Here is a 16,373-nt window from a genome sequence, read left to right on the forward strand (position 1 = left end):
GAACAAGCTCGATTATGTTAAATGTTGCTCTTTTAATATAAGTGTATGTCATGTCATATGTCATTATATAGTGATATAGATAAAATTGACCGGTTTTTATGACATTTTGTTTTTCAGCACTTGGTACCATGGTTTAATATAGTAACAATTGTAGCATCTCTTGTTTACGTCCTATTCTTTGCTTTAGGACCAGGTAGATTATGTTTATTACTCTTTTGTATAATGCCATTTATTGTGCACTGCATGAAGAGAAAGTTCAATCATATAAACTAATACTGCGTTAGTACCAGCTTTTGCGATATTGAATCGCAAAACCCAATTCCTGATGTATGGTGGCAAATATTTAAAATGAATCTCACCCTTTTACTATCCGACTGTATATGCTATCGCCATCGTTCCATTTATGCCCCGGGTTGTAATTTTGAAAGGGAGGTTACTCTTTTTAGAGTAGCGAAAGTCGGAAATCTTTTGACTCAGACTAGCCATTTATTTGACCATCGACTTCAATGTCAAATGACTGTAACATCACAGACTGTATCTTTTTAGGCGCATAGGGGGCCGCATTTGGCACTCCCATCGTTATAGTTTTGTACGGGGTTGACCGTTTAGATATTTTGCTAGGAGGATTTGATATTGACTGGGGTCAAAATATCACCTCCTACGCAATGACTGTTCTACACAAAGACACTTTACACTCCCTATTCCTCCACAATATCACCAGTATTACCCCAAACTGCTATGCAATTGTAAATGCAGGAAAATGGGAGCAAAAAACTAACGGAAAAATTGTCTATTTATAATTCCCACTACATCCGTCCATCAGGAAATGGAAATAATTACTAGTCTTAATCCATTTCTTTGCTTTCTTAGGCATCCAGTTACTCTCCCGAAGCAAATGTGTAATTAGAGCTTGTTCCATCACACTGGGTCACTGACCGAGAAAATTACTCAGGATTTTACAGCCTGTTTCCCCTTGTCAGTTGTGTAGATGCGTTTAAGGTCACTGCAGCAGCACGACATAGATGCCTTGGTAATTGAAAATTGAAATTAGAGTAGGCCATTGTGCGGCTTTGGGGGTCAAATTTCCCACACAGTACAAGCTCATAACCAGGTTGGTCAAAAAAAGTAAGACTTTAAACAACATTTCTTTATATTAGATTGTTGTTTCAGCTGTAGTATCATCTGTGATGGACATTACTATCATTCAGAATTTTGTATCTCATATATAATTCTTTGTTTGTATTTTGTAGGTTCAATACCGTGGCTGATTGTAGCTGAACTATTTTCACAAGGCCCAAGATCAGCTGCTATCTCAGTCTCTGTTTTAGTCAACTGGGTCGCCAATTTTGGTGTTGGTTATGCTTTTCCCCACATGAAGGTAATAAATTCTAACCTAGTTAGAAGAAAATGTATTTCATTACAGTTCATCATTATCAAATAAAAATTAACCAATACTTAGTTATCGGAAATCAAACCATGACCATAGAATATGGTGAGGCCAAGGAGCGTTGTTAAACTCTTTGCAATCACTATAAATTGTACGACTCGTAAATTGAAGTTATAACGTTTATTTCCCAGCGATGGCTTCGCAGATTGTCTAAATTTGCTCATGCAATCCATGCTTAATATATCCGATGTAACTGAAAAATTAAATTACGTTCAGTTGAAAATTCTTTGTTACTGATAAATAACTGCTAGTAAAATGAATATTCCATTGACATTCATATTGGGTTATTGTCCTGGGGTATTATTATCTAAAGCCGCGAGAGAGATAGAGCAGTGGGGTTCTTCGTGAATAACAATATGGTACAATTTTATTATTACAATAATTCGTTTGCGCGTAGGGGGGCTTTAACAGTAGAAGGAAACCGGGGGGTCCAGAGAAACCTCCCCAAGGATGCGTAGGTGACCCTAAACATATCACGCACAAGCTTGGGATCGAAACCATGCCTCTTGACTTAATAACAGACCTTATGATCTTAAATGCACGCTTTAGACCATTTCGACCATCCAACACCCCTTATCTATAGCCATAGAAAGATTCATAATGTAAAGCGCTTTAATAAGAGTAACAAAATCTATGCCTAAGATTGTTCAATAAGAAATAGTTTGCTGTCGTTGGTCGATTTTGGCGAACTCTCATGGGTTCTTTTACGTACACGCCAAAGTGCACACGGGACCTCGGTGTTTCACTCCATCTGAACCAGTTCGTCCGTCATGCATCTCTGACAAGGGAAAACACGCCAGAAAATCCCGAGGAATATTCTCGACCAACACCCGGAGCGAAGCGGGGACCTTAAGATTAGCGACCGAATGTCTTCCTCACCCAGTGACCATGGAACCCGATCATGTATCTAAATCTAAGTATCCCTTAACGCATTAGTTTGGAATAAAACACGCAGTTTTTATTACCATGACGCAATTCAGAGATGCTCTGTTATAGTATGAGCAAAATATTTTTTCTTAACCAAGTAACTACGTTCTATAATAGGCTACTAATATAGAACTGAAATATAGATTGCTGTAATTGGATATTGTACATCATATATCTAAATGGAAGTGTTCCTCTAGAAATATATGCTTTCTTACTAGTTGACGTCTTACTTTTTAAATAAATATATTGAGAAAGACGAAAAAAGGCAAATAAATCTTATCAAGTGACTTTAGATATAAAAAAAGACATTAAGATACAAAAGCTGTCTTACTTATTTAGAACGCACTTTAGAACGCTATTTATGTTTTAAGTTATAGTTTTCTTATGTTTGTTAATGTGTTATGGGGGAATTGAGTTTTCGGTTAATGTACGTATTAGATCAGAAGGTCTGTGCACGAGAAGAATCGAATCCATGCTTGCGCGTGACAAGAAGTAAGACACCCTGTTAAACACTGTGCATTTTCAACGGGCTCTCCGATTTCTTTACACTGCTCAAAAGAATCTGTACACACAAGTGAAGTATGGAAATAAAAATGTACTATTGATAATGCCGAAAGGCCCCAGTGGACGTTAACTCCGATGCTCTCAAGTGATTTGATTTACTGTATTATACATATTTTTTTTCTATGTATTTTTAGACGGGTCTGGGGAACTTTTCATTCATCCCGTTTACTGGATTCTTGTTAGTCTTCTTCATCTTTATTTATCTCTACCTACCCGAGACCAAAAATAAAACATTCGAAGAAATATCGTCGACTTTACGAGGCGGCGGAAATATCCGAGAAGACAAGAATGCTCGAAGAGAGAATTATTTGGTGTCGTACAAGAGAAACGAAAACCCTTAAGAGCAACTTTGTGATTACAGAATTTGCAATTGTCGCTGTGGTTCAACGAGTACAAATGGTCTTCCATGGTTATTCAGTTAAACAAGTATGCAAGTATATAGGTAATATTGATATACACCAAACAATTCAACGTTTTGACGATATTACAGTTTGTTATTTAATCAAAATTGAAATGTAAACATGGCGACAAAGAAATGTGCAGAGACTCGAATATCACGAAGCTGTATTTCCACACAAGTAAATGTACATTAAATACAAATTATAATATTACGTGTAGACCGACGAATATAAAGATTAACGGTTTGTGACAGTTATTCGTTTCTCATCCAATATTTGTTTAAATATATTTTTGGAGAAATGATCACTCCAAGGTATGAAATTTATATGTACATTACACTAACACAGGGTGTCAAATGGCCCTACTTTTCCGGACCTCTTACTTTTTGCAATAAACTAAAAAAAAAATGCCATTTTCCCGTTAAATGTTCCTGCAGTAATTCGCGTAAAAACTTACTAACTGCTTCACCTGGGAAGTCGTCGAAGGTTAAAGACACCATTGATGTTCCGGGAGAGATGTGAACTACGTAAACAGGGAACTCCTACTTATACCTGTCAGACCATCTGAAACCCCCACTTTTGTCCACTCTTCGAGACAAGTCACACCCTCAAACCATTTCCATACTTTCAGGACCTTTGACACCCTGGTACCATTCTTACATGTGTATTAAAATGAATGATTTATAGATATCATTATATCTTTTATTAGATTATTATTCTTGTTTAAGAATATCATAATTCCTTATTTAAACATCGTATATTGTAGTAATATAGACCTATTATGTGTTATGTATCACTGGGTTTATAGACAGTAACATTGAATCAAATCAACTTAATTCTTAGGAGACCCCAGGGTCGGGTCTACTATGGAACTATAGTATATGTAGTCTATTGTGCGTTATTAAATCAAATTTATCGCATTGTTTTGCAGACGAAATCGGTGGATAAAACCGCGATGAGCAATCACAATGAATACGACATAACAACAGACTAAATATAACGTTTTAACTATATAATCTAATGTTCCAAAGTCTGTTCTCAGTACATTTTATTTTAAAGGAAATAATAGCTATGGTCATTTATTTGTATGACCAGTTCCTGTTGGTTTTTTTAAAAATGGTTTACACTTTAAGAGTCCAGGGGAAAAACGATCTAAGTCACATTTTTATACGCCCACATTAAAATGTGGTCGTATATTGTTGTCGCCCCCGTCCGTCCGTCCGTCCACAATTGCTTGTAGACGCTCTATAGGCTAAAGTTAATATCCGATTGACTTTAAATTTATACACAGTGTTTAAGGTCATGAGACGAAGAAGCCTAGTAATTTTCAGCGATTTTCGATAATTACTGCCAGAGTTAGGGCCCTTGATCACTTCAAAAAATCTTGGGGACGCTCTAGAGGTCAAAGTTAATATCCGATTGACTTTTAAATTTATACACGGCGTTTAAGGTCATGAGACGAAGAAGCCTATTGATTTACAGCGTTCCGATAATTACTGCCAGAGTTATGGCCCTTGATCACTTTGAAAAATCTTGTTGCCGCTCTAGAGGCTAAAGTTAATATCCGATTGACTTTAAATTAATACACAGTGTTTAAGGTCATGAGACGAAGAATCCTATTGATTTTCAGCGATTTCCGATAATTACTGCCAGAGTTATGGTCCTTGATCATTTTGAAAAATCTTGTGGACGCTCTAGAGGCTAAATTTAATATCCGATTGACTTTAAATTTATACACAGTGTTTGAGGCTATGACATGGAGAATCATATTGGTTTTCAACGATTTCGGATAATTAGTGCCAAAATTATAGCCCTTGATCATTTTGAAAAATCTTGTGACGCTCTAGAGGCTAAAGTTATCATCCGATTGACTTCAGATTGATATACAGAGTTTAAGGTCTTGAGACGAACAATTAAGTATATTGATGAACAGCTAAATAAATCCATGATGTTAAAAGTTTCGTATGCTAAACGTTAGCATGGGGCAGAACTTTATAAAAACCAAACAAATTCTAATGGTTTTCTGATAATTACTTAATGAGTTGTTACTCTTAATCAGATTTTAATGTATTATAAATGCTTCATTACCGAAAAAAGTAAAAATATGCGACAACTCTTGTTGACTGCCCGGACGTATGTGGGCGTATGTTTCGTTGCCTGGCAACCTATCTTTGTCTTTTCGCATGAAAGGCAAACAGACTTTTGGACGAGAAAGCCTGGCGCGAACAGAACAACGAGTGGGTTTAATTACAACTTCAAAATGATGTTTAATACAAATCATAATTACCAGTACAACAACTGACTTCCACTTTTCAGCCAAATTAAGGTAAAAAAAATACGATGGACTTGTATTTGTCCGGGAGGCCATTTCAGAAGGGCCTTGGTTCGATGTGACTCTGATCGTTTTTTACCTGAAATTGATTGTTCCACAGGAAGCTTATACAATTTGCTACCAGATGGCGTCATTAACTGGTGTTCGTTGAAAAAGTAACTTAGATAGTTCTTCCTCGGTGCTCTTCACTTGTTATATCCCTTGACCATATGGTTTACCAATATACCTACATTGTTGTTGATTTTTTGTTGACTTTTGTTCACGCTTCCATCGTCAAATATACGCAAACGGTTAAGCTTCCATCGTCAAATATTCACACACACAGTTAGGCTTCTTCCATCGTCAAATATACACACAGAGCATTACCTTATTTGGTCTACCAAACACATTGATGGGATATTTTGACAATGGTAAGCATTTTACCAAAATATCACTGTTTTTAATTCATTATGTACGTGTGATTTGACTATAGAAAGTGTGAACCAAATAATTAGTTAAAGATACAATATGGTCGTAAGGACCGTAGTATTACATTAGACCCACGGGGCTGAATGGTTAGCGTGCGCGCGCTATATCATAAAGTCTGTCATTGAGTCGACTGGCGTGGTTTCGAATCCCCGGTTGTACGTGGCAAGGAGTAGGGTCGCCTGTCCAACCTCGAGGGTTTTCTCCGGGTCCTCCGATTTCCTCCCACTGCTAAAGACCCTACGCGCAAGCGAATTATGTAAATAAAATTAAACCATATGTTAGTCGAGTGGACGTTAAACCCCATTTCTCTCTCTCTCATTAGACCCACATATCCCACGCATGTATTTCTGAGATATATGCCACTGGTCTCGTGGAGTATTTCAGATCGCTATATAAAATAATTAGCATGAGAAAAAAATGTTTGTGCGTATTGAAAGGTATTTATTACATCATAGGTTATATGGTCTAATAGATTCACCTTCAGTTTATTGTTTATCCTATGTAGAATCAAATGATATGATTACGTACATTTTGATTATTAAAGTGCTTGTACCTTGTGTTAATATGTTAAATTGCTAAATGCCGATAAAATAAGTTATACAAGTGTTATTTTACTTTTTAATTTTTTCAAATATAATCTTTTTTTCTGTAATTATAATAAATGATAGCTTTATTGTGGTTGAGTCTTGGGTCTTGGGCCTGTTTACAAATCAGAAGAATCTGAAACACAGCAGAAGTTTTTTTTATACTCCCGGAATGCATGACAAGAATCGGAAATTGTTCCTGGAAATTCCTTACCACTTGGCTTCATCTATTGCGTAATCTTTGTGGTGCGTGTGATGCTTTCCCTTTATTTGTCATATTTCTGCATAGAATAACATCTTCCAACTCCACGGATAAACCAAACGCCATTAATTTAACACTTGTATTCATCAACCAATATTTTAACTGGCGATTGGTAAGTTGAATATAATAGTCCTGGACAATGAAGCCGACAAAATATGGCGCTTTAAGAATATAATTGGTTAAATGTTGCACGAATAATTAATTTGCCAAATTAACTTGGTTGCAAGAAAAATAACTAAATAAGGGCTAGTGTGATAACTTTTGCGTCAGAAATTGTGAAACAGTCACTTTATATGAAACAATAATGGCGATGACACAATGGAGATATTGCATGATCGATTATCAATTGATTTTTTTTTTGTGTTTTTTACGAATGTTGTCCGTGCTATATATATATAAATAGAATTTTAAGTTGAGAAAAAAACTATATGCTTGTTTGTCTTAATTACAATACTATGTGATTGATATTGATCTCAGTTGATTATTTGTAAAAAAAAATATCTTTGACTTCTGTTTTTTAATAATTAGTTCTGATATAGTTTTCAACAATTATCAAAATACGTCAATTAATAATTAATTCTACGGTAGACTTGTTACAATTATAAAGTTTATAATCTTGTGTGCTACATACTCTTTCTAAATTTAGGCGGTGTAATTTGTGATCGTGCGTATGACGTATTACCTGTTTTGTGGACCAAGAGAGAAGTGTAATTACATTGCAATCTTGTATACACGATTTCAAAAAAGCTTTAATGCAGAAATGACACCGGTCAGTCATCTTGTAAAATAAAGTTCGAACAAGGAAACGATGTCCTCCAGACCAAGCGTCAGACAAATTGCTTATTCATATCTAAGCGTATTTGCTGTGCAATTTGACCAGCGCAACTAGTATCAATCCATGTAGCTTAAATACATTATGGGAGATTAGATAAAGAGCTGGAAGTTCTCACTATAATAGTTAAAAACTAGATAATGTAAAGGGAATTTCTAAAACTTTCAGTGAAATTGATCCACTTTGAACCGAGAATTTAGCGATTGGATTTTCGGCCTAGCATCAATCATCATTACTATAGTCGGTTCGATGATCGATTTCATGATTTGATCATGAATGAAAGTTGAGCAGCAAATCGGATCCTAATCCAGTGAATATCGCAGGCTATCGATGGCATCGAGAGTTGATTATGGTCTAGATAAGTTAATTAATGTCTAATTAATAATTTAGATAACATTTCAGGCCTAAAGAAAGAGCTGCAATAGGCAGATTTAGCTCTTGCATAATGCATGTTTGACCAGACATGAACAAGCAAGATAATTGTACGAAGAAGCTGCATTGTTAAGCAGCCGTAAATAAACTTGTATTGAACCATTTCTGACTTTACAGTGTCTGTTGTAATATGAACAATTTCGCTAATTTGTTGTTGTCAGGAAAATATGATAAAATTATTTTGATATAAAAAGATAATGTGAAGCTGTTTTGTTTCTTCCTTTAATTTTACAACCCACGGTTTCCGGTTTTAATACGTAATGTATTTCTTTTCTTATCCACTGATGGCGAACCAAGGAACTTTAATTGCTATAATTCTATAATGGGTATGGTTGGCGGGTACTGTTTTATTTTTAATGTTATGTGTAGGTGATCAGTAAACCCTTTGAGACAAGATAATATGATCTTTTTGACACGCCCAGGTAATTCATTTAAGGTCAATATCTATCGTCTGCTGCTGACAACAACATAGCGCCCATAAACAGATTGGTGCAATTTGGTGCATGGGTCCCTGAGATGCAGATAGCTATATTGATACCAAATATAATATTTATGGGCATATATATCAGCACAATTCAATACAAAAACGCACGTGGATTTATTTGTTTTAAACAAGCTAGCCCAAGACTTCATGTTTCAGGTAATTTTCGTTCTTTAACGGGAGCCACGGTGTATCAGTGGACATAGTTCTGGCTCACTGACCATGAGTTCTGGGGTTCGATCACGGTTCTGTCCTAGAAGGTTCATTGGTATTTTCCAGCGTCTATTCCCCTTGCCAGTGGTGCAGAATGGAGGGTATACCTTAAGAAACATTGTCTAGACAGTTGGAAACCGAAATTAGAGTAGGCCGTAGCGCCGCTGTCAGGGCAAATTTTTCTAATGATAAACTGCATTGCACATAAACCCGGTTTGTGCAGAATAATAGGAATTTAAGCTTCATTTCATTTCATTGTTTGCCTCAATCCTTACAACCGTCATGCACACATCTTTACCATTCCCATATACCTTCGTTAAATCTGGTAAAAGAATTTATTCTTGTAACGTTATATATACATACCACCCCACCCCTCCACCCAACTCCGAACTTTAAGTCATCCTGTGATTGGTAACAGTATTGATATAATAACAAAACAGGACATTTTATCTAGTTTCAATATGTAATATTTTTTTTCAATTTATTAACCTTTTTTTCCATCTGGATACTGTAATGTATGACAACCAAATTTCAACTAAAAACCGTGAAAAAAGAAAGTCCTAAAGAAATAATTTTGATATCTAAGTAGGACTTAATAGAAAAGTAACAATATAATTTAATAAAACATTTAAAGTCTAAAAGAATGTGATGGCAATACAATTTAAAAAAAACCTAGCTTTTGAGAGACGAAGTGGGATAAGTTATATTTTAACGACCAATATTATTGTTCACTTATCAATAAAATTGTGTAGTTCTATTTCAAAGGAGGCATTTTATACCGCTCATAAACGATTTAGCTTAATGGAATGCTATGTGGATATTCTTAATACGCTATAATCAGCAATTATACAAAACATTAAACCTAATAAGGCAATATACAAGGGTATTCTCATATTTTCATCTAAACAAATTAAAGAGCGTTTTAACATGATGAAAGGGAGGATTTGCTGGAAATCATAAAGAAGTTACAAATTCCTTTATATCCGTATTCATCACATTTAAAATAGTACCATCCATTCACATCTGTGCGATTTTAAATTAATTCGGCATGTCTCAGGTTTTCGAGTTAACAGAGTTCGAAATAATGAACTGTATATGTCAAGTCTGATGGACATAAAATGAATAATATGACAAATAAGTTGATGATAAACGGTTTGATTCAATGTAATGTAGATGGAAATACATTGGTCGTTTGGTCATCTTCTCACCAGTTACTATAAAATCCAGATTCTTTTTCTGTTCTTCGTTTCGTCGGCGTTTCTAACTTGACTAAGTCATCATTACCCAACTGTCTTGATTTCTGCTGTCTGAAATGACATTAAAATTATTTCAAAATTATACATAGAACAGAAAACTTTACAGTTATACGGCGACCTGCCAAAATGGTCGTGGTACATTCCATGGATTACCAAACCTCCATATTGTTTTCATTTCGGACAGAAACCGTGTCATTTACGCCTGCGAGAGCCGCCCTAAATATTTTCTGTCAATAAAGTCGCTTAGTGGTAGGCAAAGGATTCTTAAAACACAATCCGAATTGCTATGATACTTTTGTAAATAAACCCAACTGGTGAGTTTCCACACCTGGTTCACGATCGGGATTCTCAAATCGCTTGTGTCCTAGTTCAGTATGCACTATCAAGCACCTAAATATATTTGAGTTAAAGACAGGAAAAAGCAGCTATTTTATTTCCGCGCTTTATTTGCTGACTTAATTAACCCTCTTCTCTTGTGGGGGTCATGCCTGGGCAGTGAAGATGCAAATATTTAAAATGTAAAGAATTCGTTTGGGTTTAAACCATGTAACACGTAGGTGCAAGGAAGTACTTATATAGCTTGATTATTTCATTATTCCGAAAATAACACTGCATCCCAAGATCTCATATTTTACCCACATAGCGCGGTTATTATTTCTTTCATCCCGCCAAGTGGAACTCATATGATCACTTAGATGCACCCCATGTCAAGCTAGCTTAGATTAAGCCAATACATAAAAAAAATATGATTCAATTACAACTAATATAATGCTTTTTTTTTAACTGATCGACCCAGTTCAGGCTTCATTAAAGCTGTTGGGAACATTTAAACATACATTATGCAAGAGCTAAATCTACCAATTGCAGGCCTGTCTTTATGCCGTAAATGTGGTATAAATTATTAATTGAACATTTATTAACATGACAAGACCATAATCACGCTTCGATGCCATCAAATAGGTCCGATTTCAAGTAGATTAGAATGGTTCAGTCATTTAATGATTTAATCTAAAAATGGTGAAACGAGGTTATGCTTCAAACGTTCAAAGGCTAATATCTTCGCTCAGGCTAAAGTAATTTGAATGAATTTTCAATATTCATTTTGCCTTATCTATTGTTGAAGTATTATAGCAAGAACGGTCAGCACTTTATCTAAATCTTACATTTGCATAATGTATCTTTAAGTATCGTTAAATGAAGACCTATAAATTTGATGATCATGATATTTTATATAAGTTTATTTTCCCTATGCCTCCCAATCAGAGCTGTAGGACACTGGGTACTTTTGGGGGTGTAGTGATACAAATAAAAGAAACCGGCAAAACCTATAATTAACACGCGTAGTCACAATAAACCATGTCGTTAATCTTATTTGATCTTCAAAAATAAGAGAACAATACTAATTGAACTAGGTCATAACTACAACAAACATTAATTTATTTACAGTTACTTTGATAAGTTACATATTCAAAGCGTCGTTTATTCAGCAAACGATTGAGTTGATAAGCCAATATATAAATTCGAGATGGCTGTAGTCATTGACCAGTGGTGATCCGGAGAAATCTCTTGGGGAAACTTCAATCTCCAGACACTATGTCAATTAGCAACTGATTAATACGAAAAAAGTTCACCCTTCATTCTTATGGTAGAACACAATAGGCAAAATACTGAAGGCTTTTCATTTGCGTCGTTGATTTACATATTTCTTATTTAGAGAGACGAATTCGCTGCATCGGGCTTTCACTGGACCAATATATCACACCGATCAAATTAATTGAATGTTTCCTACTCGTGTGGGAGTTGTGGTTGTCAATTTTCTTAAATGACATAGCGGTATGTTTTGTTCCACTATAAGCTCTGCTTGTATATTGTGTTATTTACATTCGTTACGCTAATAAACTTTAACTGTTAGCAATCGATTACGCTTTCACCGGGGTATTTATCTAAATAAAACTTTAACGGCTTGTACATGTCAGGCATGGAGTTATTTTACGAAATCTCATTGTTACCTACCTTTGAGCTTTTAAATTCCTCAAAAGATTTTGAACAGGACCGTTAGACTTAGACTCCATATCTGAAATTAAAAGAATAATCTATTTAAATTGTATATATGAAAATCAAACCAACTGCAAAAATTTGAGTACATAGTATAGACCCGCGCCGAGTTCACAAAGCATTCTCAGACTTAAGTTAAGAATTTACTCAACTTTCAATTACTGTTTATGAGAAATATCTTTGATCCAGAAACACAAGACTTTTCAGATAGTTTCTTATTGGCCTATTTGATATATTAAAACAACAAAAAATTTATAAAAGACTATATTTTCGTAAAAATAAAGGCGAACAATTTTGAGTAAATTCTTAACTGAAGACTGGGAATGCTTTGTGAACTCGAGGCCCGGTCTTTGTGTGCCCGAATTCTGAAAATGCTTAAAATTAGCATCATTTGTGTGTAAAACGTGAAACACAAAATTAATACACGCTAAACGAATTCGACAAGGCGATAATTAAAATACAATATGAGATTTAACAGATACGCCCACGCAGCTTATCCAAAAGGAAAACTTGGATGTTGAGCAAATCTAATCTCTATTGTGTGACATGCTTTTCTGTACACAATATATATCTGGAATAGAAAGTCTTAGATTGCTGAAAATGAACAGGGTTCATTATTTCTGATTCCACTGATTCATATCGATAGAGTTCTTCTCCTCGTGACATCCGTCAAAAACCGTAGCCTCTATCGCTTTCCTAAGGTTTTCGGAAAAGGTGTGATTATTCCGGAACGAAATGTCGCGGAACTCTGAATATCGGTAGAGTTTGTCCCCACATGACAAGAATACGTCAAAAACTGTAGCTTCTATCGCGTTCACAAGCCAATTGTTGATGCACCGATCAACCGACGGTGACGACACACAATACACGGTCTTATAAAAATGATTTTAGAGCAATAAAGAAAACAGAACTCGTAAGTTTTGGGATATTGGTTTAATAGATTTAACTATTAACGATCACGACGCTAAACTGTCATGAGCGAAATGATTGGATAAATGCCTGTGTGTTCACGATCAAAAAGACACCGCTGAAAATATTATGGTAGATGATGGACGATTCAGTCAGTTAAAGGACAATATTGGTGCCAGTCATTATCACATGTGATAGAACTGGTTAAACGCGTTCCAAATACAATACGATAGATGCGTAATAAAGGTTTCAACAATCGGAAGTGACGAACGCAAAAGGAAAACACGAGTTATATGTGATAATATGTGATAATGACTGACACCAATATTGTCCTTTAACAAGTAATAGAGAGAGAGAGAGAGAGATAGAGAGAGAGAGAGAGAGAGGGAGAGAGAGAGAGGGGGGTTAACGTCCACTCGACACAAACTAGGTCATTTCGGGACTAACATATGGTTTGATTTTATTTCAAAGATTCGCTTGCGCGTAGGGGTCTTTAGCAGTGGGAGGAAACCGGAAGACCCGGGGGAAACCCACCAGACTGGACAGTTAATAAGTAATAGAATGAAAGTCTGCAATGTAAGATTTTATTATGTAAATCTAGTTTCTGAACTCTGCCACGATATGAGTCAGTCACCGGGATAGCCATTGTTTATGAAGCTCCATATTAGGTATATCAGCTAGCAGTGCTACAACATAAGTGTTAAACGCTAGTCTGGGGGAATAATGATTGAATGTCCAGCAAGCTGTAAATATAAGTGTGCCTTATATGAACTAAGCAAAATGACCACTTAACGTATAGGCAGTGGCCAGTAAACAAAACAGATGTTTCAGAAAGCTTGAAATTACCCTGCCTTATTCACGATATCGTGATTTGTGAGCAAGTAAGCTATACCATAAATAACCTTTCTGTAGCATAACTACTAGCTAGTTAGCTAAGTTTATGCTGAGACAAAATTTACTTTAAACAAAGTTAAAATAATGATTGCTTATGCAAACTAGGTTGCCGCACCTCAGAAGGGCACAATACTAACAATTGATGGTCGCTGTTTTATATTCTGCATGATGATCGCAGTTTTATATTTTACATTTTATACATTTTGATGGTCGTAGTTTTATATTTAATACATTGGAGAAAAATAATCAAAGATTGATATGTTACTTATTCTTGCATTTTAAAATTAATTTAACATTTCTAAGTTTTGTGCTTTTCATTCCTTCTACAAACCGGCATTTTTGAGAGGGTAGAAAATGAAATGGGGTTTAGAGTCCTATACTGTTCTGGGCTAATGAAGACGGGCATACGCCATACAGTGATTCTATGAGGGAAATTTTGCCTGCACAGCGGCACAAGGACCTTCTCTTATATCGAATTCCAACTGCCAAGCGTTCTTTTACGGGCATGCCAATGTGGGGCCCTTTCGAACGACTATACGTTGTTACGTGCCTTTCCCTCCACCCTACATCTTAACAAGGTGGGAGGGGCACGTCGGGAAATCCCTATGTACTTTCTCAGTCAATACAGGGATCGAACACGGGACTTCCGGGTTAGCGAGCCAACGTCTTACTCATGGTTCATGATGGGATGAGGGTGGTGCGTGTAATTGCCTAGTACGCAGAACAGTCTGGCACCGGCACTGCAGTGATGCGTATGTTTCCTTATAATAAGTAACAGCTGTAAAGTCTATATGGCCAATCAATTTTAATGAAAGAAATAATAAGTATAAGAAAACATTTAATGAAAATATCTATTTAGCAGTAAACAATGGGTAATACCTCTATAAACAATGTAATTCAATATGAATGCGAGCCTTCAATTTTCTGTCCTTGTTGTTTTAGCTCAAGGCGAAAGTTTGCGTTTCTGGATCATCGAACCATTGTAACGACTAATTGTTTTTTTTGTCAATATGATGCAAAGCATGATTAAATTGGCATTAAATTGCAAAATCAATTAGTCTTACCTAAATTGTGCTTTTAATTATTGAACAGATTCGATCTTATTTTAGATTAAAAATCAGGCAGCTGACATTTGATCAGGAATTGTTGTTTGAAACATTACGTTGTATTCCCTGTTTTTAATGTGTTCAATTTCAACGCTCAATTTCTTGGATTTCTTTTGGTTACATATTTACAGTTTCGCTAACAGGATATCATTATCAACATTTATCTTAATTATGTATGGAACAACAATGTCTTATTCTGTAAGACCGTTTTTGTACCCTGCTGTTTAACTGTTTACCAATTCCACCAGTACAGTATTATTAATAACGCACAGAAAATATTTGGTTCTAAGTATTCCCGTCTCCCCTTTTCCTGTTTATAAATGAAACAAGTTGCATTAAATGCAGTTTGTTTTACTCTCACCAATAATCTTCAGAAATATTTTTCTTAAAAAAGAATTTTAGAAAACTAGTCCATGTTACAGAAAATTTCTTTATATTACCTACTTGCTTTCTTTTTCGCAATATCGTGAAACATCCGATATAGCAATTGAGGTTAATGTTACAGCAAATAATTCTGTTTTGTATGATAAAAGTTCTTTGATATAATGTTACACACTCTGAATGTAATGTGAACTATATATGCTATGTCGATTATAAGGTTTTTTTGTTTTTTTTAAAAAGTTTTTTAATGTGCTGCAGAAAGGGTAATTATAGTCTGTCTCGCGTGTGACACCCACCACTGCTATTACAATACAGAATTGGTGGAAGAGAGAGCTGGGCGTGGATCGAAAAGGGGGGGTGGTGGTGACGGGTAGAGGTGTGTATGTGTGTGTGTGTGTTTGGGGCGAGGGGGGGGGGGTAGATTAGCAACCAAAGGGGAAAAGTTAGAAAGACGAAAAAAGAGGCCGAGAAGTGATACTCCACTTCACCTTACGGATACTGACAACTCAGACTGGTCTTGGTCACGTCTCGGATCTATATTTCGTTTCTGTTTTTTTATACTTTAGATGGCCTACACTACATGAAGATCTAATCGGTTGTATTGGAAGGTCGCGTCAGAGGTCATACGAGCGGCTTTTGATCCTCTTACGTCAGACATTTGATTAACCAATCAGCGATGTTTTTAGTGGGTTGCCCACAGTTCCGTGCACCTCACGCTAATAAACTTGCCGTAACAGATCGCTTCATTGGCTAATCCCTCACATCATACATAACGTGGGTTATATAACAACTCTTCCAGATCCTAGTCTAGTAAAGACAAGTAAAGATAAAT

At 35.7% G+C, this 16,373-nt stretch overlaps 1 protein-coding gene and 1 long non-coding RNA gene across 3 annotated transcripts in view; one reads left to right on the forward strand and one right to left on the reverse strand.

The window, feature by feature from the left end:
- Positions 1-8,450, forward strand: part of LOC126816024 (glucose transporter type 1) — a 47,114-nt gene extending 38,664 nt beyond the window's left edge. For both annotated transcript variants that reach the window (XM_050542158.1, XM_050542159.2), the window contains exons 11-13: positions 118-193; positions 1,251-1,378; positions 3,073-8,450. In XM_050542158.1, the coding sequence (XP_050398115.1) occupies positions 118-193; positions 1,251-1,378; positions 3,073-3,279 (411 nt within the window). In that variant the 3' untranslated portion in view covers positions 3,280-8,450. The remainder of the gene's footprint in view (positions 1-117; positions 194-1,250; positions 1,379-3,072) is intronic.
- A 941-nt stretch (positions 8,451-9,391) lies between these two features.
- The window catches only part of LOC126816031 (uncharacterized), a 31,252-nt gene continuing 24,270 nt past the window's right edge, over positions 9,392-16,373 (reverse strand). The window contains exons 3-4 of the long non-coding RNA XR_007678184.2: positions 12,210-12,270; positions 9,392-10,247 (exon numbers count right to left, since the gene is read on the reverse strand). This is a non-coding gene — a long non-coding RNA (uncharacterized LOC126816031). The remainder of the gene's footprint in view (positions 10,248-12,209; positions 12,271-16,373) is intronic.

This window comes from Patella vulgata, chromosome 3, assembly GCF_932274485.2.
Source record: "Patella vulgata chromosome 3, xgPatVulg1.2, whole genome shotgun sequence".
In the NCBI taxonomy this organism is placed as follows: domain Eukaryota; kingdom Metazoa; phylum Mollusca; class Gastropoda; family Patellidae; genus Patella; species Patella vulgata.